The sequence below is a fragment of the Pteronotus mesoamericanus genome, unplaced genomic scaffold, assembly GCF_021234165.1.
Source record: "Pteronotus mesoamericanus isolate MK-2021 breed Mesoamerican mustached bat unplaced genomic scaffold, CSHL_Meso_final contig_246, whole genome shotgun sequence".
In the NCBI taxonomy this organism is placed as follows: Eukaryota; Metazoa; Chordata; class Mammalia; order Chiroptera; family Mormoopidae; genus Pteronotus; species Pteronotus mesoamericanus.
Window position 1 is genome coordinate 10729942 of NW_026555104.1, and position 22923 is coordinate 10752864.

Here is a 22923-nt window from a genome sequence, read left to right on the forward strand (position 1 = left end):
GCCTCACTTCCACCCTCTGGGTATTTCCCTATGCAGGACCCTGCGCAAGGAGTGCCTTCCCTCTTCTTCTCCTGGTGGAACCGGTCATCCTTTCAGATCTCAGGGCCATTATCCTCTGCCTGCCAAGCCAGGCTAGTTAGTTCCCTTGCTTCAGGCTCACCCCACCTGTCCTCTACTCATCTTTCTATTAAAGCCCAGTGTGACATTTTGGGTCACAACGCCTTCTTCACTGGCAGCCTCAATAAAGATGTGTGGAGAGAGGAAATGTGTGGGCTGCTGGAGATACAGTCCTCGCCAGATTCCCATGAGCTGAGAAGCCAAAGGAGGCTGAACCCAGCCATGTACAAGGAGACAGCCATACTAGGCTCTGGGCCCTTCAGACTGTGGATGCTGAGAACAGATGTGCCCTGAGAACTCCCCTGACTGGGAGAAAAGACCTGCTGGGTCTTTGGGGCTGAAGAGAGAGCTCAAGAGAGGGTGCTGGGGCAGAAGTGCCTCCTCTCCGTGAGGAGCTCTCCACCATGGCACATTTGGGTGGAGGCTGCCTGGCCATCTGCTGCTGACATTCCTCGGGGAATTCCTGCTGCAGGCGAGGCTGGATGAGGTCCCTTCAAACTTGGAGATTCTGTGATTCTAGAGTTGGGCAAACAAGACTCACACACGTGGAATCTGTAATTATCGAGAGATGCCAGGCAGCATATAATTCTGCCTTAAGTGGCACTGAATGCGTGCAGCAGGAATCCTCTAGGGGGAAGCGGAGGGGTTGCAGGCTCGGCGAAGTACACAGAGCAGGTGGGTCTGAGAGCGCCTTAAGCAGGCAGGACTGGGAGGAGGAGGAGGAAGGAAGGGAATCCCTGCTGGGAAATTACTAAGGAAGCAAAGGCAGAGAAGTAGAAATGAATTTAGCATTTTTCCTAGTTCCCATAAACACCCTTTTGACCTCCAGCTTCCAGCTCCTGACCCTGCTGCTTTGTCACCAGTAGTGCCAGCAGCAGCGGCAGCAGCAGGAGCAGCATTGCAACAACGATTTACAGAGCACCTAAACTGTCAGGTCTTGTACTACTTACGGATATTATTTCATCCTCACCAAAATTGTACAAGGTAGGTTGTAAATAAGTAAACAGAGAGGATAAGGAACTTGCAGAAGTTCACACACAGGTATTAAGTAGCATAGTCTTGCTTTGCTGGAGGCAAAGGCAGCTCCTTTCCTCTCAACCTCATGGGGCTGTCACCTGCAGACAGACTTCCAAACATCTTTATTCCCAGGCCCCAGTCCTGCCAGGTGTAACAAGGAGGTGGATCTTGGCCTGACCTGGCTTTTTCCAAGACATTGAGGTTTATATTCCCACCAGCCACCCTCCCCTCCAGAAGCCTGTCAAGCTGGGAAAACTGGGAACTGATCTGGGGAAGGCAATTCCCCCTTGAGCTAGCCTGGCTCCTAGTCCAGCCTGGTCGTAGGTTTGTGATGAGCGCATGGAATTGAGTGAGCCGGGATTCCCTGGGAATCACATCAAGAAGGTGCCCTGTTCTTAGCCAGAGACTGTCTGGTCCCTTGGGTTTCAGGCACCCACTTGCAGGTCTGCTGCTATAGCTGGAATATAATTGGTCGCTTGTTAGAGGACCAGGCCTGACAGGGGCCAGACAGGGCTGGGTGCTGGGTAAGGCTGGTGATGAAGTCTTCATGCAATTTGCATGCACCTGAAGAACTTGGGAAACAGATTGAAATGTCAGCCCTGCTCATGAGAGCTGTCTTCCTACACCCCTAAACAGTGACAAGAGGGGGGGCTGGGGCCATGCAGGGGGAGGACAGAAGCAGAGGGAGATGAGGACAATTCCCACAGGACTCTGAACTATCTAATACTAACCATTGGGTCAGTTCAAGGACGGAAATGTAGCGACTTTGAGGGGACTGACTCCTTCCTGGATGGGATGTGGGAAGATTTCAGGTTGCCCTCCGCCAACCCCCAGACCATCGCCCTTGACTGGCCTGTCAATCTCCATGGAAACTGCCAATCAGGTCTCCAGAACATGCCTTAATGGGGTAGTGCGTAAGAGGGATAGTGCCACAAGTCATTGCCCACAATTGCCCCAGTACAACCCCACACAGGTGTATGAGCTCAAGGATGACTTATGTGTGAGCCCCACGCCTAGCACCTGAGCTTCCCCACCCCTGGAACTGACCACAGCCCCTGCTGCATTATACTTTCCTGGTCACCAACACACACATGTTCTCCGACATGGCCCACTTGCATGCACACAGCTCACTCAAACACATGTCCTGGCACAAGTGTGTCCTCACATACATGCACTCCCTCATATTCATGTGCTCCTTCATGCCAACAGTAGTATGATCACTATTTTTCCTATGAGACCCTTTATAGTTTTCAAAGCTCTTTCACACCATTATCCTCTCAGGTCTCAGAAAATCTCAATAAGGGAGGTAGGATAGGCTGTGTTTACTTCAATCTATAGCTAAGGGGAACTTGTAATCAGAGAAATTGAGAAACTCTCTTTAGGTCACACTGTAAGCCCAAGGCAAAGCCAGGACTCCAGGCCAGAGCTCCTGATTCCTGGTCCAGTGCTTTGCACAGCATCCCAGGACCCCTCCCAAACTGGGAGAATTCCAGGTGGGTGTCCTACAGGAGCAGGTAGGGCTGGGCTGAGAGAAGGGGTCAGAGGTAGAGACCCCCGACTGTCCCCACCTGAATGCCCTCTTTGGATTTGCCATACTCAGGCTAATCTCAGTCAGGGAAAGGACAGGGGCTCTTAAATCCTGGGCTCAAGTCCCAGCTCCATCACTGACAAGTTCAAAGATCCTTGGGCAAGTCACATGACTTCACTGAACCCCAGTTTCATCTGTGAAATGGGATAAACATATCCACTTCATGAGGTTGTGAGTATTAAGTTAGATCCTGCCTGTAAGGGGCTCAACACAGAGTGGGTACAACATTAATAGTCCTCTTTCTTTTTTTTTTTTTTTAAGGTTTTATTTATTTACTTTTAGAGAGAGTGGAGGGAAGTGAGAAAGAGAGGGAGAGAAACATGAGAGAGACACATCGATAGTTTGCTTCTCATATGCCCCCAACTGGGGACCTGGTCCACAGCCCAGCCATGTGCCCTGACTGGGAGTCGAACCAGCGACCTTTAGATTTGCAGGCTGTCGCTCAGTCCACTGAGCAACACCAGTCAGTGCTCTTTCCCTTTTTTGAGGCGACCTGGGCTCTACCCTGGTAAAACTGTGGCATTTGCTATGGGGACAGCTGGCTGTGGACCCGCCCCACCCTCAGGTCTGCCAGGGCTTTGCCTGGGAAGCACTATACTGGGAGCTACCCTCTCCCTGTCCCAGGCTCTGCGGCTGCTAGGAAGCAGGAAGCAGGGTCAAGGGCCTGAGGTGCCACTACCCAGTCTGGTCCATGAGGAAGCTTTCTGAACCAAAAAAAGGAGCCACACTCAGAAAGACTGGCTGGGAGGGGCCTTCTGCCTCATCTGGTTCAATCTCCTTTTACAGAGAGGGAGACTGAGGCCCAGAGAATGCCAGGCGCTTCGCCCAGTCACCAAGAGACGGGCTGCAGAGCCAGGGTTGGAACTTCAGTCCTACATGACAGTCTGTGTTGGTGTCTGAACTGATGCCCTGTCATAAAACCTTATGGGGTAGGGTCTGCTTTAAGGTTGGGGAGAGGGGCCTAAATGAATGGGGTTAGAGCTGCCTGTACCCCCGTAAACCCCCTCAGATGGGCCTTCCAGGAGCCAGAAAGGAGAGGGTTGCCAGAAATCTCGCCTCACTTATCCAGCACCCTGTCCTGGTGTCCACATTGGCACTGGTCCTGATGTGGCCTAGAAGGGCAGAGGTGCTTTGGCTATCAAAGCGAACTGGCAGCTGGCCTGGCATGGCAGAAGTATGTTCGTTCCAATGGGGCCACCTGGGGCACTAGAGCAGGGATGGTGGGCAGCTGTGCCCAGGCTCCAGATGGTACAGGGAGCAGCCAAGCCAAGATGGAGGCTGGCAGTGGGAGGGCTCTTGGAATGCCAAGCACAGTGAGAGGCATGCCCCAGGCCCAGAAAGGTCTGGAATCCTCAGGGGAGACTGGCTGCCTGGAGAGGGGATGGGACCTACATGGCCGTGCGCGCACCAATCCTAAAAGAGCCTCTCTGGATCTTAAGAAAGAGCCTAGCCCAGTGCCTGAACCCCAGCTGAAACAGGCAAGCCTCCTCTGACCTGGTCTCCTCGCTGAAGGCAGCTCAGACCATGGGTCTCAGCAAGCACAAATAGCTGCAGTAACCTGAAGGGGGAGGTAGGGACAGGGGACGGAGCAGGATATGAGGGGCTGTGGTCCAGAGCCGGGCTGTTAAGGATTCTGAAACCCCTGAGGCTGTTTCTTAGGAAAAGGGAATTGAAAGGGTCCTGCCCAGGGACTCAGACTTTAGCCAAGGCTGTGGTCATGTGGCAGGGGCTCAGCATGATGCTGACCTGCACAGGGGTGTGACTGGTAGGTCCTTAGGATAATCCTCTCCTCCCATGGTTCCCCCCATCCCCCTTGCCCAGATTCCATCCCTTCCGCCTATCCTTAGCCATCCTTGTGAGTTCATGGAGGGGCAGGCAGGGACTTACTCACAGTGGGCAGAAGCCACAAGCCTTTCCCCAAGCCAGAAGGAGCAGTGGGCTGCCTTCTAGGCCTTCAAGCTGCCTCACTTATCCCACCTCTGTGCCCAGCATGGCCTGGACCAACTGCCAGCCCTGACTGGGCAGGAGGGCACTGCTCAGGCCTAGCCTCTGGCAGGAGTCTGATCCAGAAGCCCTTAAGCCTACATCCTGCTCCTGTCTAAAACCACTCGGCAGCCTTCAAGGGCCAGCCTACCATACCCGTTGCCTTCCAACCCAGGCTTGGCTGCTGGCCTCTCTGTTTCAGGACCTAGAGCAGGTATTGTCACCTCCATCCAGAAAGCCTTCCCTTCCCACCCTCCCCACAGGCTGGCAAGGTGTGTCCCATTCTGGAATTCCCACAGTCCCCTGTGCTTCCCACCCCCATCGCCAGCAGCACTGAGCATTCTGTGGTCATTGTTTATGACTTCTGTTTTCTCCACTAACTGTGAACAGCTATGTTCCCAGCACCTTGCACAGAGCCTGGCACTTAGTAATTGCTCAAGTCATGTTTGCACAATAAATTCATTCACAAAAAAAATTAGTCAATGATTAATGGAGCAATTCCCCCCAACTTTTTTTTGCTGGCCTTGGTTTTTCCAACTAGCTTTTTGGTATCGGTCTACAGTGTCAGTAATTCTTCAGGTCCTCAAGTGGCCTGTGTGGTGCAGCCGGGAGGCCTACGCAGGAGTAGAGGTTGCCTGAACTGGCCCTGAAAGAACAACCTTAAATCCTGCTTCAGCCTGGCTGATTCTGTCCTTTCCCCTCTCCACCCTCCCTGTCTTAGCCTCAGACTCTGTCTCAGGCCATCAAGGCCCACAAGGTCCCCCAAAGAATCTGTCCTATGGTGGCAAAGTAGAGGGTGGGGCCAGCTTTGCCTGCCACGTTTCCTGACAGCAGTCCAGGGCTGTGGCAGGTCTTCCTCTCAAGGTTGCCTGGTAACGGCTTTTGCATTCTGATGAAAAAAATGTGGCAGCAGCAGACAACAGACACAGGGCTTACATGAGGGAGTGGGCATCTAGGATGGGGCCTGTGCCTGGGCCAGGGCTGGGGCAGGCAAAGCCAACATCTTGCTCCTTTGTGGAAAGTACCAGGACTGAGCCCAGCCTGGCCCAGTGGGCTTCAGTGGGGATGGTAGGCGTAGGGGCAGGTGGAGCCAGCCTAAGCCTGTAGGGGGTCACCCAGCCTGGCATCTGCCCCCTCCTACCCCCTTCCCCACACCTGCAGCTGGTGCCTTCCACCTGGTGAGCCACAGCCTGTACTACCTCTCATTAGGTGATGATTTTACATTAATTACCTTAATTAAGCAGCACTGAGTGCTACTGGCTTGGGGTGGTGGTGGCTGTTCCTAATTACCCTCCCAGTCAGCCCAGAGTGAGGGGCACAGGGCTTGGCAGAGCAGGAGAAAACAGTTATAGAAAGAAGGGGAGGGGCCCACTAGTGGTAGGAGAGGGCCCCCACCTCCTCAGGGCTTGGCTCAGAGACCTGGACCCAACATCCCCATCGAGTGGGCTGGAGGTGCCGCCCTAAGACAGGTATAGCTGGCTCTAGGCCCAGACACAAGGACTTTGGGATGGGTGGGGAGCTGCTGCGGAATGGGGAACAGTAGTGCTGCCCTATTCCCTGGACTCCTCCTCTTCCCCTCTCCCTGTGCTCCTTAGTTCCTTCCTAATTTGTCAACTGTCACTTCCTTCCTTCCTTCCTTCCTTCCTTCCTTCCTTCCTTCCTTCCTTCCTTCCTTCCTTCCTTCCTGTATTCAATTGTCCATTTATTCAGTTAGTCTGTGGGGAACCCATTTTGGTCCCCTTATTCCAAGATACTGCTCAAGGCTCTTACAACATAGCTGGGGAGATGAACAGCTATAAACAGATTGATAGAAGGCAGAGTAATAAGACTTAGATGGGGGATGCCCCTGGCTTTGGGGATCAGGAGAGAATTTCCAGACAAAGTGATGCGAGGGCTCCGTTCTAAGAGAGGGGATGGTAGGATGGCTTTCCCAGACAGAGGGTCCAGCATGTACAATTGGGGCTCAGTGAGGAAGCAGACTTGACCCATTCAGTTAGCTGCAAGCCTCTTCGTGCAGAGGTGGAGTAGAGAACAGGGAGGAAGTGCCTCGAGATGGGCCCAGAGGGATTGGCTTTGACTGAGAGGTCTCCGAGGAGGGGTGAGAGAAGGATTGATTTCATTTGAGAAAAATGACTGCAATGTAGGTGAAGGAGGGATAGTAAGGGCATGATTGAGTGGGGTGACCAGTGAGGTGGTCAGTACGTGATCTGGGGGAGGGATGATGGAGGCTGCAGGGTGTAGTAGTTATGGGGATGGAGGGGAGAAGCAGGCAGAGCCAAGTTTAGGGGAGTGTCATGGTGATAGAACCTGGGTGTGAGCTGAGGGGACTGGGGGAAGAGGGAGAGGGAAGGGCCAAGTTGAGCTCATGTTGCACAGTTCCAGGGATGCCACTGCGGTGGCCCTACTCCAGGTTTCTGACTAGTTGGGGTCAGTCTCTGGGGACAGGAGTTGGGTGACAAGCAGGCTGAAGGAACAGAAAGGAGGAGCTGGGTTTGGGGCATGCGGAGGTCGAGGAGGCTGGGCACATTCCAGAGGACCTGCAGGCTCAGGTTTTGGGATTAAGAGAGAGTTTGGGGATTCGAAGAGATGAGATGGCTGAGGAGATGGGGGCCAGAGGCCAGGGCTTCAGACCTGACTTCCTCACCAGCCAGTCACCTCTCTGAAGGTGTGGCCATGTCTGTCTTCCCCACTTCGGCATCCCAGGAGCCAGCACGGGGCCTGGCCCAGAGGAGCTGCTCAAGGAGTATCTGCTGAAGGAATGAATGAGTGAATAAGTGAGAGAGTGGCCACGCAGCCCTGTGTTCTCTCTACTCCGTTACATAAATCCAGACAGTTATACCCAATCCCCTGTCCACTGAGGTGAGCCCCTTGCTCAGGTTCTCCTGAAGCCCCAGTCAAACCCTGTAAGGAAGAGGATAGGCACACTGCAGCCCCTCTCAACCTAGGACCATGCTGAGTGGGGAGCAGTAGCCTTTTTGCTCCCTGGTCCAGCATTCAGCCATGTTTTAGTCCCATGGCCCAGCCCTGGCCTGAGGCCCCTCGCCAACCGATGCCCCTGGGCATCCCCACTTCCCCCATAGCCATTACCTTTCTGGAAAAATAACATGCCAACCCCAGCTTTGCCTCTGCTGGAGCCAGGTGACTCACCTTAATTTCCACACCGTAGCCAGGGTAGACAGAGATGTAGTAGAAACAGTCCAGGCCGACATCATGGGGTGAACTGGGGGCCGTGGGGGAGTCCAGAGAGCCCTCGGGGCCTGAGAAGTTCCAGCTACAAGGGCCTGAGAGGCAGGAGGAGACACAAGGCTAAGCCCAGTCCTGGAGAAGCGGGTCCAACTAAGGCTGACTTCTGTGTGCGTGCATGTGTGTGTGCGTGCATGTGTGTGTGCATGCATGTGTGGGGGGTGAAGGCCACCTCTTAGGACATCTGTCTCCCTGTTATAAGAATGGGACCACCTTCTCTTGAGCACTTATTGTATGCAATCTTACCTCAGTTCTCACAATGGCTCAGTGAGTTAGGTATTTTTATTGCCATTTTACAAATGAGACTCAGAGAGGTAAAAGTTCCAAGGGTCTGGTATAGTTGCTTCCAGTTAAGGTTTGAACCCAGGTCTATATGGTTCTAATCCACATATCTCCTGCATTCTGGCCCTTTATACTGAATGGCAAGGCAAACTGGCACAGTGATGGAAAGAGGAATTTAGGGTCCCACAGCCCCCCTATTCTCATATCTAGATCTGCAAGCCAGCAAGTAGCTGACCTGGTGGCTGGACTGTAGTGAGAGTGGTGGTAATGATGGTGGTGGTGGTGGTGGTTTCCTCATCATCCCCTGAGGCCGTGGAGGTAGCAACAGTCCCCTCGGTCCCAAAGCTTGTGGTCCAGGACATGACCTCTGGAGCCCATGGTCTGCCCATGTCTCCAGGACCCTCTTGGGTTGGAGTCCATGCTCTGCTAGGGGGTGTAGTACCGAGCCTCTCCCCTGGGCTGGTGGTGGGCACTGCCATGCTGGGCCCTGGAGGAAGGGGAGCTGTGATATGAAGCACAGGGGGTTCTGACTCCAGGCTCCAGGGTCCTTCCCTGGATTGGGGCTGAGTGGGTGCTGCAGCTTTGGCTGGAGTAGGGCTGGTGAAGACTGGGCGGCTGTCCTGGTTGGCCAGGCGGGAAAGGGGACTTGGGGTATATGGCGTAGGTGGATCAGGCTGAAAAGGCAGTGCTGGCCTCAGTTCCTCGCCTGTCTTCAGTCCCTCTTGTAGGAACTCCTCGAGCAGTGGGTGATGGTTGAGCAGCTTCAGGGTAGGGGCGGTTGTGACGAAGTGGATGCCTCGTTCTGGCTGCTCAGGTGTGGGGGCTGCTGTCAACTCCCCATACGTCTCCTCGATGCCTGGCGCCTGACCTTCCACCATGGTTGGGGCCTCCGAGGAGAGACCTGAAATAATAATGGATGATCAGAAGTTCCCCGCCCTGCCCCACGGAGAACAGCATCACACCCAGTCCAGACAGTAGGAGATTCATCTCTCTTTCGACAGAGAGCCTTGGGGGAGTGTGCTCACTGTTGAGAATCACGGAACTACAGAGCTGGAAATGAGATGACATCACGCACTTTAAGGATGACACATGAGATATCCTTTTCTCACCACTGCCAGAAGTGGACATTACTATTTATTATTGCACTATTTTCTGTTCTCATATTCAGCCTCAGAATCCTCCAAACAGCTCTCCAGGCAGCCATGCTTAATTCCTCAGACTGAAAACAAATAAATATTTGCCATACCTAAGGTAGCTCAAAGATCTTATTTCACTGATGAGGAAACAGGCCAAAGAAAGGAAGTGACTTGTTCATAGTCACAGGGCCAGTTAGTTGGCCTGACATGGTACCCTTAGCAAGAGTGCCGTCACCCACCACGGTGGTGGTTCTGCCTGAGACTGCAGTTCATTTTCTGTTCTCAGTGAAACTGCTGGTCATTGGTCTCAGGAAATGCTTCATATACTTGGGGTTTTCTTTTAGATTCCTTCATGGGTACATGACATCTTTGTTAGGGTTCCATTATGTCTCATTGTCCCATTTCTCCCACTTCTCAGTCGTTTCTTTGGTGTCTCTCTTTTTTCCCTCACCCTGGGACAATCATGTGAACAGGGCGGGAAGGGCTAAACTTGGGAGTCCAGCAGATGTGGCTTTATATCCCAAATCTATCACTATGGGGTTCTGTGACCTCAGGCAAATAACCTAAACTCTCTGAACCTTAGTTTTCTCATCTGTAAAATGGAGTTTCTTTTCAGGATTAACTGAGATAATATGACTTCCCTTCACCATTTGATATGTCTCTCTGAATTCCCTTTATCTTTCTTGAGACACTAGCCAGGGTCCATCTAGGGTAGGGTCTGAAGCAGGGACAGAATGGTCATCTGGCATGCTACCCACCCACTTCCCAATCCATAGCAGACATCGTTAATCAATTTTGGTTATTTCCTGCTGAGGCCACATGGGACCTCAGAATCCTTCTAAGAACAGGCTTTTCTAGGCAGCCACTACCAATGTTTTAGGTAGGCTATGGAAGATGAAACTTACTTGCTGTTGCTGGTCTGAGATTGCTATGCTATTGATTATATTGACTTATCCAACCACATAGCTGGAAAGATGATGCACATTCTGCTTGTGGCCCACTAGGCTCCCCAGATCTTTAACTACTAGGAAAAGGTCAATGGATGCTGGCTCCAGATTCAGCTCCTATGGAATTTTGCCAGCTCTGAGAAGGCAGGGAGGATATTTTGATTCTAACATCTCTTAAAATGGCTACATGAAGATTTGAAGGGAAACAGTTAGGGCGAGATAGTTTGCAAGGAGAAGGTCGGTTCCTCTGCATGCCTGGTGGTGGGTGTCATTCCACAGGCTCACACCCACCCCATGGATTGGCAGGCATGAGAAAGCGGCAGATGGCCTACATTCTGTTCAAGAGACTATGGCAGCTCTGATGTGTCAGACAAACGGGAGGAGGGAAGAAGCTGGGATGAGGAAGATGGATACAGGTCAGAGGGCTCTCCATTCCTCCAGGTGAGAGGGAAATTTGGTGCCTCAAATCCCTGAGAAACCAGGGCCAACCCCCAACTCCTGGGATGCCCACTAAAGCAGCCATCTGTGCCTTGACATTCTGTGCCAGACACTGACAACACAGTGCCCGAATTAGATGTCCAGCCAGGCCCAGACCCCCTGGAGCAGATGGTCGCCAGCGCCCTGTGTCTTCATCTGAGTCAGTGATGGGAGGTCTAGGCAGTGCCATGCCAGAACATGGCTACCGTTTTTCCCAGCTCCCCAGATGTCACATGGTCTTTGCCAGGTGAGTTGAGACTGACCTTAGCATGGCACAAGGAAGAGGAGCCTTTATCACCAGCCCCTTGAGCTCTAGTGTCCCCTCCCAAGATTGCCCAATAAGAGATGTGGCCTGTGGCTCCCAGGGTGGTACCTGTGGGATCTTCATTGGGAGAGGGAGGGCAAAGAGGCCTTTTTCTCTGGAAGGGACCATAGTGGGCACAGCTCCTCCTGCTGGCTGCCAGGTGGGTGTTGGGCAATGGAGCTGAGCTAATAGGCACCTCACGTTGCTGTCGACTGCACTGATTGTGTTATCTGGGGGGACCGAGCACTTGGTTAAATGGGATCGAGATAGCACATCAAACGAGCAAATTGATTCTGCAATCAGCTGCCACTTGGTCCCAGAGAGTGCCACCCACTGAAAGAGATGGTAAGATAATCTCGAGGAGACAAGGCATTTCTAGGGAAGGGGCATCTTCAGACACCCTGGTTAACTGATGGAAGCCTGAGGCCCTGTGACACTCCCCTGACCCCTTCTCTCTGCTTGGGCTGACTGAGTTCAAAGGTGCAGAGACTGACAGAGGGGGAGAGTGTGCGATGCAGGGGACAGCAGAAGGAAATGTCAAGGATTGAGACGCCCAGTCTCATCAGGTACCTATTGTGTGCCAGACACTGAGTCGGACTGTTCCAAGATCTGGTATTATTTAATTGACACTCTAGCTCTATGAAATGAGAATCTTATTTTCTCATTACAAAGAACCTGAAGTCTAGAGAGGTGAGGTGAAGACTTCCCCAGTGGCATAGTAATGGAGCTGGGATTTGAACCTCTACTGATCGGGTTTCAAAGCTTTAGTCTTTCCACACCAGCCTGCCTTACACGACAAGAGACTGGAGCTACCCAGCAGAGGACATTCGAGCCAGTAGAGGAAAAGCCAAGAGAGAGGAATGGACTTGTCCATGGTCTCATGCAGGTTAGAAGTAGAGCTGGGGCTATAGTTTCTGGGATCTGGGTTGAGCTTGAGCCAAGCTGGGCTGAGGCCCAGGGAGCCCCCGGCCCCGTGCCTATAGTACATCTGAGTTTGGGACCCAAACCAGAGACCCTGCCACACTGCTCCACAGGGCTGGGGCACAGAGTTGCTCATACCCGGCTTCGTTCAAATGTCAGCTCTGCCAATTAAGAATCAAGAGAGCCTGGGCAAGATTTGGTCATTGGCTGTAAAATGGGCGCCTTGGAGGGGGTTAATGAGAACCTGAATGCTCTACGTAGCACTTTCGCAGGGGCGCAGAGGGAGAGAGGCCATGCAGTGAGGCCGGGCAGGCCTCTGGTGGTGAGGAGGTTGCAGGCCCAGGGTGAGGCCTCTCCTCTCTGGGAACCATGTTCCTTATGTGGCTGAGATGTGGAGGACAATACTGTAGCACCCCTGCAAAATGCAGCCACATTCAAGGCCTGCATGTCTGTGGTGGACAGGACCTTTGCCCACAGCAAGACAGTCCCCATGAAGATTCCCAACTGTCCAGTCCACCTGGTGCCTGAACACAGGAATGTACTCCCCGCTTCCTCCCCACCCCCAACTCATCCCCTTCAACCCTCCCATTTACCCCAACCCAGGGCTGCAGCGTCCAGGAGGGCTGGGAAACACCATACCCCTCCCCCAACGGCCATCCTCGCTTCAGAGGAGGCTTGGAGCTTCCCTGCAGCCCCCCCAGCCCGGGAGTGGCCGGCGCTGCTTGGGCCCTCCCCCTGCATTAGCTCTTAAGCTATGCAAATAGACATCGGAGGGAACCCTGTTTAAAGTGTTTAGACGAAATGAAAAAAGGCTTTCATTGGCACTAATGAGCCATTCAGGATGCCTCCCCGTGGATTCTCTCCCTCTCCTGCCTCCTGGCCTGTGCCACCCCCCTGTTGTCCCTCTTGGGATTGGAGCCCCCCTCCCCCTAGCCCCAGCCTTGACCTCCCAGGGAAGACCTCTTGCTCTGCCCACCTCCTCACCAGGGCCACGCTGGGTAAATGTAGAGATGAGGGCCCATGTGTCCCACCACTGACAGACTCAGATTGGAATGGGGGAGGGGTGTTTATTTGATATTTAGGGGAAGCCAAAAGAACTGGAGACTCTTCTTCAAAGCATCCAGCTAAGTAGATGTTATTGTCCTTGTCTTACAGATGGGGAAACTGATGCTCAGTGAGGCTCAGGAGGCTGCCTAGGGTCACAGTGCTGTGCAGCTGGAACTGGTCTGCCTGGAGGCAATGATAAAGGGTCAGTGTCCTTACCCCGTATCCCTGCCTGGGGCAACTGCTGCACCAGGCAACAGCTTACGACTCCAGATGCCATCTCAGGGCCAACAGGACTGACCCTGTGGTGCTATTTTTCTGCAGATCTCTCTGCACCATACAGCTAGAAAAATCTCAGGTTCCAATCCTGAGTCCATGCCTCACTAGCTGTCTGACATGCGCCAGGGGCTGTGCCTACTCTAGCCTCTGTTTCTTATCTGTGGAGTAGGGATATCTTGGGTTTGGTAAGGGCCATCTAGGCAGGTATATGCTGCCATCTGCCAGCCCACCCCACCCTCTGCAAGGGAAAGAGGGGCCTCCTGTCACTCTGGCAGCCCCTGCAGAGGTGCCAGGCAGGCTCCTTCCAGGGCCTAAGCTCCAGGCCCCTTGGAAAGAGGCACAGGAGGAGAACCCAGAATTCTGAGATGTCAGACTCGATTTCCTACTTGTGACAGCTGGGGGGTAGGGGTGGGGCTGACAGCAGGTGGGTACAGGGGGAGCCTCAGGGATACAGTGGGCAAGGAGCCCACCCCTCTGGGTTCTGGAGGTTAAGCTGGCCCAGCATAGGGAGAATGAGAATTTAATGGGATCCATTTATTAGCCCATAAAAGTTAATGAGTTTATTCTGGAGGTTCCCTGGCCCCTTTCAAGTTTTAATAGGGGATTAGTGAGGGCCTGGCCCCTGCAGACCCTCATTATCCCACAGCCCAAAGGAGGGGAGAGGGGCCCTGGGAGCGAAGGTGCCTGAGTTCCCCTGAGCCAGCGCCTGGTCTCCACAGCGAGAGTTTCACTGGGCCAGCCCTGCTCCCCGAGCTGGGGGGCCCCAGATGGAGGGTGACAGGGCCAAATAGGACCCTTGAGGCCCTAAGCAAGGTCCAGCTCTAGAGGCTTCTAATTCCATGTACTACTGAAATAATTAACCCTACAGTGTCCCTGCATCTGAGGTAGGTTTGTTGCTGCCTGAATACTTGTATTAACGGGAAGGCAATATAGGGCCCATATGACAAATGGGGAAACTGAGACCCAGAGCTGGGATGTGGCTTCTCCAAGGTGATCTACAAGATAGAGCAGAGCTGGAGTGGACAGTGTCCTGTGGTCTGGAGCCAGGCAGCCGGGGCTGGTAACAGTTGCTGTTACTCAGTGCTAACTGTGTGCCCACCATGCACTTGGCATCCTCATGTGTCATCTCTTACCGTCCCCTTACTCCAGGGTTATTATCCCCTGAGATAAAGACACGGAGGGCCAGGATGGTTAGTTAACTTGCCCAAGGTCACATAGCTAATGATAGGCAAGCCTGAGAGCAGAACCCAGAGCTGGGCAGCTCCACAGCTCAGCTCTGTCCGCTGCTCCCACTGACCCTCAGCTGTAGCTCCTGGGGCCACCTGACTATCTTCCCACCACTACCTGGGGGCGTTTGTGCTGGGAGCCCTGTATCTCGGGTGATGGGGAAGTCCTGATGGTGTTCTGGACGGGCAGTGGTTGAGGTGGGCAGAGACACACTCAAAGGGATCTTCTCTTCCCCTTCCTGGCCCATTTGCTCACTACTTTGTCTCTTCAAACCCTCCCCATCCTACCAGACCCACCTCCTATCCCCGCTCTGGGGAGCCATCTCTGCCTGGTCCAGTGAGTAACAATAGCTTCCTCCTCTGACCTCCTGGTGGGACCTCAGCACACATACACCTTGAGTCTATGGGAAAGGATCCAGCCTGAGACACCTCTCCCTTCCTACATCTCTATCCACAAATGCTGACCTTTGGTGCTAAACACAGTGAAGCGTGGTCTCGGGACACACATTTTTCAAGCTGGGATTTTGTCCTGACTACACACTAGGAAGGCTATCTGCTCCCCAGTGGGACTGGGCCTGGCCCTTGGTCAGCAGGGGTGGGTAGGGGTGGGCGGGGGCGGGTCCTGCAGGAAGAAAATGGGCTGCCAGCCCCTGGAAGTGTCCCAGTGCAGCCCCAGCTGGCAACTGATAAAGAGTGTCTCGTGGCACAAGCTGGTGTGTCCCCTGGCCTCAAACTACTCTCCCTTCTCCTGTCACTGACCACTGCCCATCACATTCTCTTACTACCCTCTCTTGGTCAGCCCCTGACAGTCTGGTCAACTCTGCAGTGCAGATATGAATGGGGACATCTCCTCTTGGCCAGGCTCTCAGCAAGGAGGTGGTTCATCCCAGAATATGAATCCTTGTAACCTTTGTGAGCATCTCATCCCTCCTTCATTTATGCAGGAGGAAACTGAGTCCTGGGTCACACAGCCAACAAGGGGCAATGGGCAGTGCTGGGACTCGGGATGTCAGGACTCGAGAGCATCTGGCCCAACTGCTATGAAGTGTGAGTCCTCCAATGCTCTGGGCTGTCTACCACCCACGGGCGTTCTTCCAGGGATAGAGAGCGCACCGCTTCCGGAGCTGCTAGGGCAGCCATCTTCCCTCACTGCACTGAATGGGGTGGCTGGTGACCCTGGGCTTCTATGCCTCCAGGGTTGGGGTCTTCTTGCCAGATGGAAAGAGCATGGGTGGGAGTAGGGGACATGAGCTAGGAAGCTGCCCACTCTTCATGCTCCTGCCCTTAACAGGCTAGGTCCTTCTATGCAAATCACTTCCCCAACCAAGCCTCCATTTCTCCAACACTAAAATGGAATAAGTATCTAAGCGTCCTGCCACCTCTCATTTTCCAGGATCCTGTGAGCCCCAAAGGGCTCTGAATATTTTATTCATTATAAAAATAATGAATACTACTATTTACTGAGAATTTACCACATGCCTAGCACCATTCCAAGTGTTTTACCAGAATTAACTCATTGAGTCCCTACACTGTCTCTATGAGATATGACTTTTTTGAGATATGAGCTTTTTTGAGATATGAACTTTTATTATCCCATTTTATAGATGAAAAACTGAGATGCAGTGGAGCGCAGTTCCCAGCTTGCCAGTTTGGATGTATCAGATTCAAAGCCAGTGGCTGGCCAGCCCTAGAATGGCGCTGTTTAATAGAACTTTCTGCAATGATGAAAATGTTTTATATTTGTTTGTCCGATATGAGAACCAGTAGCCACACATGACTATTAAGCATTGAAATGTGGCTAGTGAGACCGAGAAACAAAATTTTATTTCCTGTTAATGAATTTACACTTAAATAGCCATGTGTGGTTAGTGGCTCCCGTGATGGAAAGCTCAGCTCCATAGCAGGACCCCTCCATGCTGGCAGTGTTTGCCTCCTCTCAGAAGGGAAGAGCCAACGGGGGACGGTCCCAGAGAAGTTAGGATGGTGGCAGTGTCTGCTCACCTCCTTTGGGCCTGGGAAAACTGGGGACTTGCATTGGGCAGGGAAAGATAACAAGGAGCCCTGGGACTTCTTCGAGTTTTTCATAAAGGCCCCAGGGGAGCTGGGCCTGTCAGCCACTCAGTCCTCAGGGAGATGAGTGGTGCCCACCAATGACATTTACTTCCCAGCTTTGGCTCTGCACTGGTGTTTGAGGGCCAGGATATTTGATGGACCCTTTTGGGAGCTTCGCCAGAGCCAGTTTAGGAGGACTTTGTGGGTGGAGGGCAGCCAGGAGAGCTCGGCCTTGTGTGATCCGGCCCAGGATTGGACCAGGGTGTGTGAATATTTGTGATGATTCCTGCTGGGCTCTGGTGACTTGCCCCAACCTCACTGCCCAGTCAGGATCATAGGAACCCGGCCTGGCTGCTACCCCGGGGTTCCTGGAGCAGCTGCCTGGCCTTGGGGCCAGGGGAAGACACCCACATTTATTGAGTACCTGCTATGGGTCAGGCATGGACCTCCTAGAGAGCTCTCTTCCTCTCAGAGCTCCAGCCTTTGGGGCTTGTAATCCATATGTTACACTTTACAAGTGAAGGAACTGAAGCTGAGAGGCAAAGTTGATCATCCTAGTTTCTATAGAAGAGAAGGGGCAAATAAGGAGTTTAAACTGGGTCTGCCTGTTTTACAGCCTGGGCTAAAAATGTCTACCACACTGAGTTCCTGCTTCATATGAGCATGTGTGTGGGCCTGTGTGTGCATGTGAGCATGCATACGCATGTGTGTCCAAACACATGCATGGGCCACAGGTCATTACCATTTGTCCTTGCCCATGGTCACCACATCCTAGAACCTGGCTTCTCACAGTCCTCAAGCCCAGGAAGGCCCTAGCTCCCAGAACGGATGCCCCTTTCCCCAAGGCAATTGCCCTGTTCTCTTCTTTTTACTCTGTTACCTTCTTGGACCCTAACCTGCCCCTTCCTGGGGCCATGAGGCCTGGACAACCCCTCAGGCTCTGGGTGAATAGGGGGACAGGGAACACAGCTCTGGGCTGTGGCTGGGTCTGCCCTCTTCTCCCCACTGCCCGCTCTTCCCTCCCATGAGTCTGCGACCAGGGGCCCAGGGTAGAGGGAGCTCCCAGCTCACTGCCACGTTCTCCACTTTCCAATTTAAAATCTAATATGGTCTTGCCACTGCAGAGCTGGGGGCTGGAGAGGTGATTAATGAGGCCTCTGCTTCAGCGTCATGGCTCTACACCTTCCCCTGCGGCCCTGTGTTTGTTCCCCGCTCCTGCCCACCGGCTGGCCCTGGGGACCTGGGGGCCCTGGCCCTGCCTGCCCACAGTTCCCGGGGCTGAGCAGGTGGCACAGGGGCTGGAGGCCTGGAATGGGGGTTGGGAAGAGAAAGGGGCTGGTCTTGGAGGTGGGGACAGTAGAATTGACCCCCACCCCTGGGCAGGCTGGAAGGAGTGGAAGGAACAGCCGGGGCCTCCTTTGGTACCGCTTCCCTCACTGGCCAGGTTACTTATCAATCTGCCGTACTCCGCCAATTATGCCAACTCTCAGTAGTGTGGCCAGGGCAGGGGAGAGACAAGGCCCCTGAGCTGGTGCTCAGGCCAGCTCTCGCCTAGCACCAACAGCTCCTACCATTGCCTTGTCAGTAGCAGGGACCATATTTCTTTGAATGAAAAATCTTTGAAATGTCAGTTGGGACGAGGAAGGGTGTGAAGTCAGGAACTGAATTCTCCCTGGAGCTTGTACCAGGGCCAGCTCAGCCCAGACCAGTGGTAAAGTTGGGGACAGAGGGTGATCTAGGGAGGAGGAGCCATCCCTCCATCCTCTGTCCCTGCCCAGCTCCAGGCATCTGCCAAGGACAGACCTACCCAGACACTGAGCCCAGCAAGACAGGGACATAAGGTGCCAAGACCTGAGAGCACGTAGCATTCTGGGCCCTTGATCAGCATCTCTGGGCTGCTGTTTCCCCCTAGTCCCCACCGTGAAGTTCAAAGGCCAACACCACCGAGGTAGTTCCCAGCACCTGGGTCTACCTCTGAGATGAATGATCAGCTCACTAACCCCAAGATTTTTGTGGGCTTTATTTAGGTCAGATGAAGACGCTTGTTCTATGCGTCAGGGCCAAAGTTATCTCCCAGACCTTATGACCTTAGCTCTGTTGCTCCTTCATCAGCTGCATCTGGGAGGAGATGGATCGGGGGAGTTGGCTAGGCATGCAGGAGCTCTGAGCCCAGACTCCCAGGCTGCCCTGGTCCTTAATGCTACGGACAGCTCTCTCTTCCTTGGAGGCCACTAGAGTGTTCTAGCTGTGAAATCTGAGGAGCCTGGCGAGGCCTTGTCAGAGCCCTGACTCCTGCATGAAGGTATGTCTGCCACTGACGGGCTGTGTGACCTTGGGCTCCTCTTGCCTTCTCTGGGCCTGTCTGGCTTTTTACTCAGGCTGTTTAGAAAGTCTTGAGGTAGGTGGAAGAGAGAGCCACAGCCCCTCCATTATCAATGCCCAACCCCAGGGGCTGATGCAGCCTCATGGTGAGTAGCGCTAAAGGCGGAAGGGGCCTGGCAAGGCAGGGGACTGACTGCTCTGTTGACTTGCTACTTTCCTCCCACATGGCACTACGCCCCAGTCTCATCTCCACCTGCTGGTCAGTATTTGCTGAGCATCTGGTAGGCTTGTCTGTCTGCGTGCATGCATGTGCAAATGTGCCTGGACGTGCATGTGCTTGGAGGTGGCACGAGGTGGGAGGTGGGGGATAGAGATGTGAGAAAAGGAGAGATTTAACATTTTCCAGTACCCACTCTGCTAGCCCACTCATCTATACTGTCTGATTAATCTTCCTCATCCCACAGATAAAGACTTTAGGATCAGAGAGCTGAGGGACGTGGTCTTGCTGGGCCACCATGAGCCCAGCAGGCTGACCTCGGGCTATCCCTGACCTGCTGAGCTTAAGAGACAGATAGAAGGGCAGATGAAGAAACAAAAGGGTTCTGAAAACAAGGGCAGCCTGAGCCCAGAGGGTAGATACTGGCTCTGAGGGGGCCAGGGCCACCTCCGTTCCTGGTCCCTAGGTTCAGGCTTCTTGAACTGCTGTACTCTACCCCTACCAGCTGGAGTAAGTTTTCAGATCAACTGGGGCAGTGATGAGGTGGAATCCAGAAGCCTCAAGGGTCTGGAGGGCAAGGGGCTCTAATGGTGGTCTTTGGCAGAGTTGAGCTATATAAGGGACATAAAACCTCTCTGGGAAGTGCCAGGGCAGTACCAGAGGTCTCTGGGGCGGGGGTGGGGTTATAGCCTCATCCAGGTACACCTCCTTCCCCCTGACTTCCTGACAATTTGAGCCCCTTTTTGCCTCTCCAGTTTCTATGGGGGAGACCCAGGAGGTCTGGCCTTACTTCCAAATGGCCTGGTGAAGAGTCACTGGAGACTGAGCTCTGCTCTTAGGGATTTGAAGAGGGCGGAGGGAGGACAGCCTGGGACCTTCTCCCAGCCTCAGGCAGTTGGAATGGAGCCTAACCTGCTCCAGGGTGTGAGCCCTGCCCCTCTAGACTCTCCCAGGCTCCCCTTGCCACCATGGACTTGTTGAACTGGAGGGAAAGGGCCTTACCTGCCCAGCACCTCAGCCTGTGAGTCTGTCCCCACCACTTCCCCAGCAGGCCTGAATGGGGGAGAGGAGGGGTGCAGAGCTGCTAAAAATAGCAGCTGCAGCTCCAGCTATGAGTCTCCTTGAGGGGTCAGTAGAGTCCAACAGTGGGGAGGAAGAGAGAAGAGGGGGCTCTGAAGAGGGGAGAGAAAGCCCTGAGCTGGGGCCTGCTGTTCCTGCACCAAGGGCCACAGTCCCAGGATGCAGAGACAGAAGGGCACAGATGTGTAGGGACATATGAACATGGATACCTAGGAATAGATGGACAAGCCAGGCAGAGATGTGCACACACATGGCCACCTGAACATCTGGGGCTTCTCCCCAGACCCCTAGGAACCTCAGCTGGGCTCAGCTGTGCATCCCCAACCTTTCAGTCTTCTCCCTTCCCTAATTTTGCTTTGACTTCCAAGGACTCTGCCAGTCTGGGTATGTGGACACCTTGAGTTGAGAGGGCCAAGTCCTCTTATCCTGTCCCCTTCAGACTGTTCTGCTTGAGGCCCAAGGCAGGGAAGGACCAGGAGCGCCAAAGGCAGCATCAGGGATGTGGATGCAACAGAGGCTAGATTCAGGTGGCTGGGGCCTTAGGAGCATCACCCCAACCTGAGCGACAGGCCTCTTCCTCGCCTGGGCTGGCAGGCAGCAGGGGGAAGCGAGGAGTGGGAGGGAGGTGGCCAGACCCAGTAGGGCATGGGTAGGCTCTGCCAGGAGATTGGCAAGAACTGAGTGGGCAGTGGGGGAAGGAGGACAAGGGAGGCTGAATAAGCAAATGCAAAAATGACCTCTCCCGTGAATGTCTTGTTTGGTCCCACCTTCACACCTGTGCCTGGAGATGCCAGGGGCTCTTCTATCCTCAAAAGAAGGTGACTCCTTCCTTCTCCATTCCTCTGACCAGCCAGAAAATAGGGCCTTACAACAGAAGGGCCTTCCAGCTGTCAGACCAGATGTTTCAAATCACCAGCACATCCCCTTGCTGGATGTGCAAATGATATCTAAGATAATGTCCATCAGAGCAGCAAGCCAGGGTGGAGGCTCTTAGAGGTACCCTGAACCTAACCTACGTCCCTCTGCACTGCTAGTCTCATCTTCCTGGTCAGACCTGGACTCCTCCAGCTGCTGGTCCAGTCTCTCCAGTGACTACCTGAAATGCAGCCCCTCCTGGTGCTGAACAGCTCTGGCTATTGGAGGACCCTCCCCTCAAGCAGGGCTTCTGGTTTCTTTCCTGTCATTAACCCCTCTGATTTCCTTTGACACTGATGCTGTTCTATGAAAGAGGGGGTGCAGGCACCATGAATCCCAAGGGAACTGAGGCATAGAAAGGGGACACAACTTGCCCAAGGTCACCCAGCCAGCAAGAGCCAACACTGGGTTTAAACCCTGGGGCCCTGGCTCCCTGACTAGTACTCTTTTAATTATGTTCTTCCTATGGGGCTGCTCCCTCCTCCCTGAGCCACAACTTGGCTCTTCACACTGCCTCCTCCTAGGCTCTGGGACTCCCTAGGCACCTGCTGGCTCGTGGGACCCAGGCCAGACACTCAGCAGGTGGCTGCCTGGGGGACAAAGGAGCTGGTGCACAGCTGCTGGGGCTGGGAGGGCGGGAGGGAGAAGTTACGGAGGGGAGGAGGGCTCTGGACTGGGAGTGCGAAGGGGCAGGGTGTGCTTCTGTGCCTTTAATAAGGAGCCAGCATGCAAAAGGGGGTGAAACAACATGCAAATGAGCATCTGTGGGGGGTGGTAATCTATGGTTCGGGTGCATTTCACAGTTCTGCCCTCCCAGCCCGATGAACAGTGGGAAGGAGGGTCCTGGAGGGTAGAGAGAAGAGCTCGTGGGGAGGGGAGAAGTGGGAGACAGAGGGAGATGCTGAGGTTGATGCTGGGGTGCAGGATTCTGGCTCGGCTCCTGGGGACTGCAGTGGGGGAAGGGAGAGACCCACTGCTTGGATTCTGCAAGACATGCAGTTTGGTGGCAGTAGGGGCCCTGAACCTACTCTGCCTTGTTGGGAGATTAGGGGGGACACCCAGACCCTGCAGAGATGGAAAGAGCTGTGATGGAGGGAACCCAGGATACCCTGGTCCAGGGATCCCAGAGACATGCTGGGCCCTCAGAGACCCAAAAGGTGAGCCCTGTTGCTACAGATAAAAATCTGAGGCCCAGAGCAGTTCCTGGCCATAGATCTGTTGTTCTTAGGAAGGTGAGTGGTTGGACCATGTAGTGGTTGGCATGTCATTTGAAGCTGATTTAATTAAAATCAGAGGGTCCCTGGTCTAGCTGGGGAGGCAGTCACAGACAAGCTTATTAAGGAGGCAGCTCCCCCTCTAAACTGAGTTCCTGAAGGTCAGGGATTATGTTGTATTCCTGCCTATCTAAGCACCTGATAGGTGCTGAATTGCATGGAGAATGGGTGGATGGATGAAGAACGGACAGGCTAAGTTCCTGATGGGAGATATTTAGTGTTCAGAGGATAGAAAAAGCCCTCTGGGCTGAATGACCAGGAAAAAAGGGCTAGAACTGAAATAAACTGAATGACCCAGGATAGCACTCTGGGTATGGAAAAATGTCTGAGCAAAAATGATACACATATAAGGAATACACAGGGTCTAGTGTTCACCCTAGCATCCAGTCTCTCTGTTGCCCTCCTTCCCACACCCGCTCAGCTCCTTTTAGTCTCCTGGAAGAGCCCCTTGTCCCTGCTGGGCCTAGCTGGGACATCCAACCCCCACCCCTCTCACCAA

At 53.7% G+C, this 22923-nt stretch overlaps 1 protein-coding gene across 7 annotated transcripts in view; it reads right to left on the minus strand.

Moving 5' to 3' along the window:
- Nucleotides 1-22923, minus strand: part of SEZ6 (seizure related 6 homolog) — a 44004-nt gene that overhangs the window by 14556 nt on the left and 6525 nt on the right. For all 7 annotated transcript variants that reach the window (XM_054572965.1, XM_054572964.1, XM_054572963.1 and 4 more), the window contains exons 2-3: nt 8466-9131; nt 7853-7986 (exon numbers count right to left, since the gene is read on the minus strand). In XM_054572965.1, coding sequence (XP_054428940.1) covers nt 7853-7986; nt 8466-9131 — 800 coding nt within the window. The remainder of the gene's footprint in view (nt 1-7852; nt 7987-8465; nt 9132-22923) is intronic.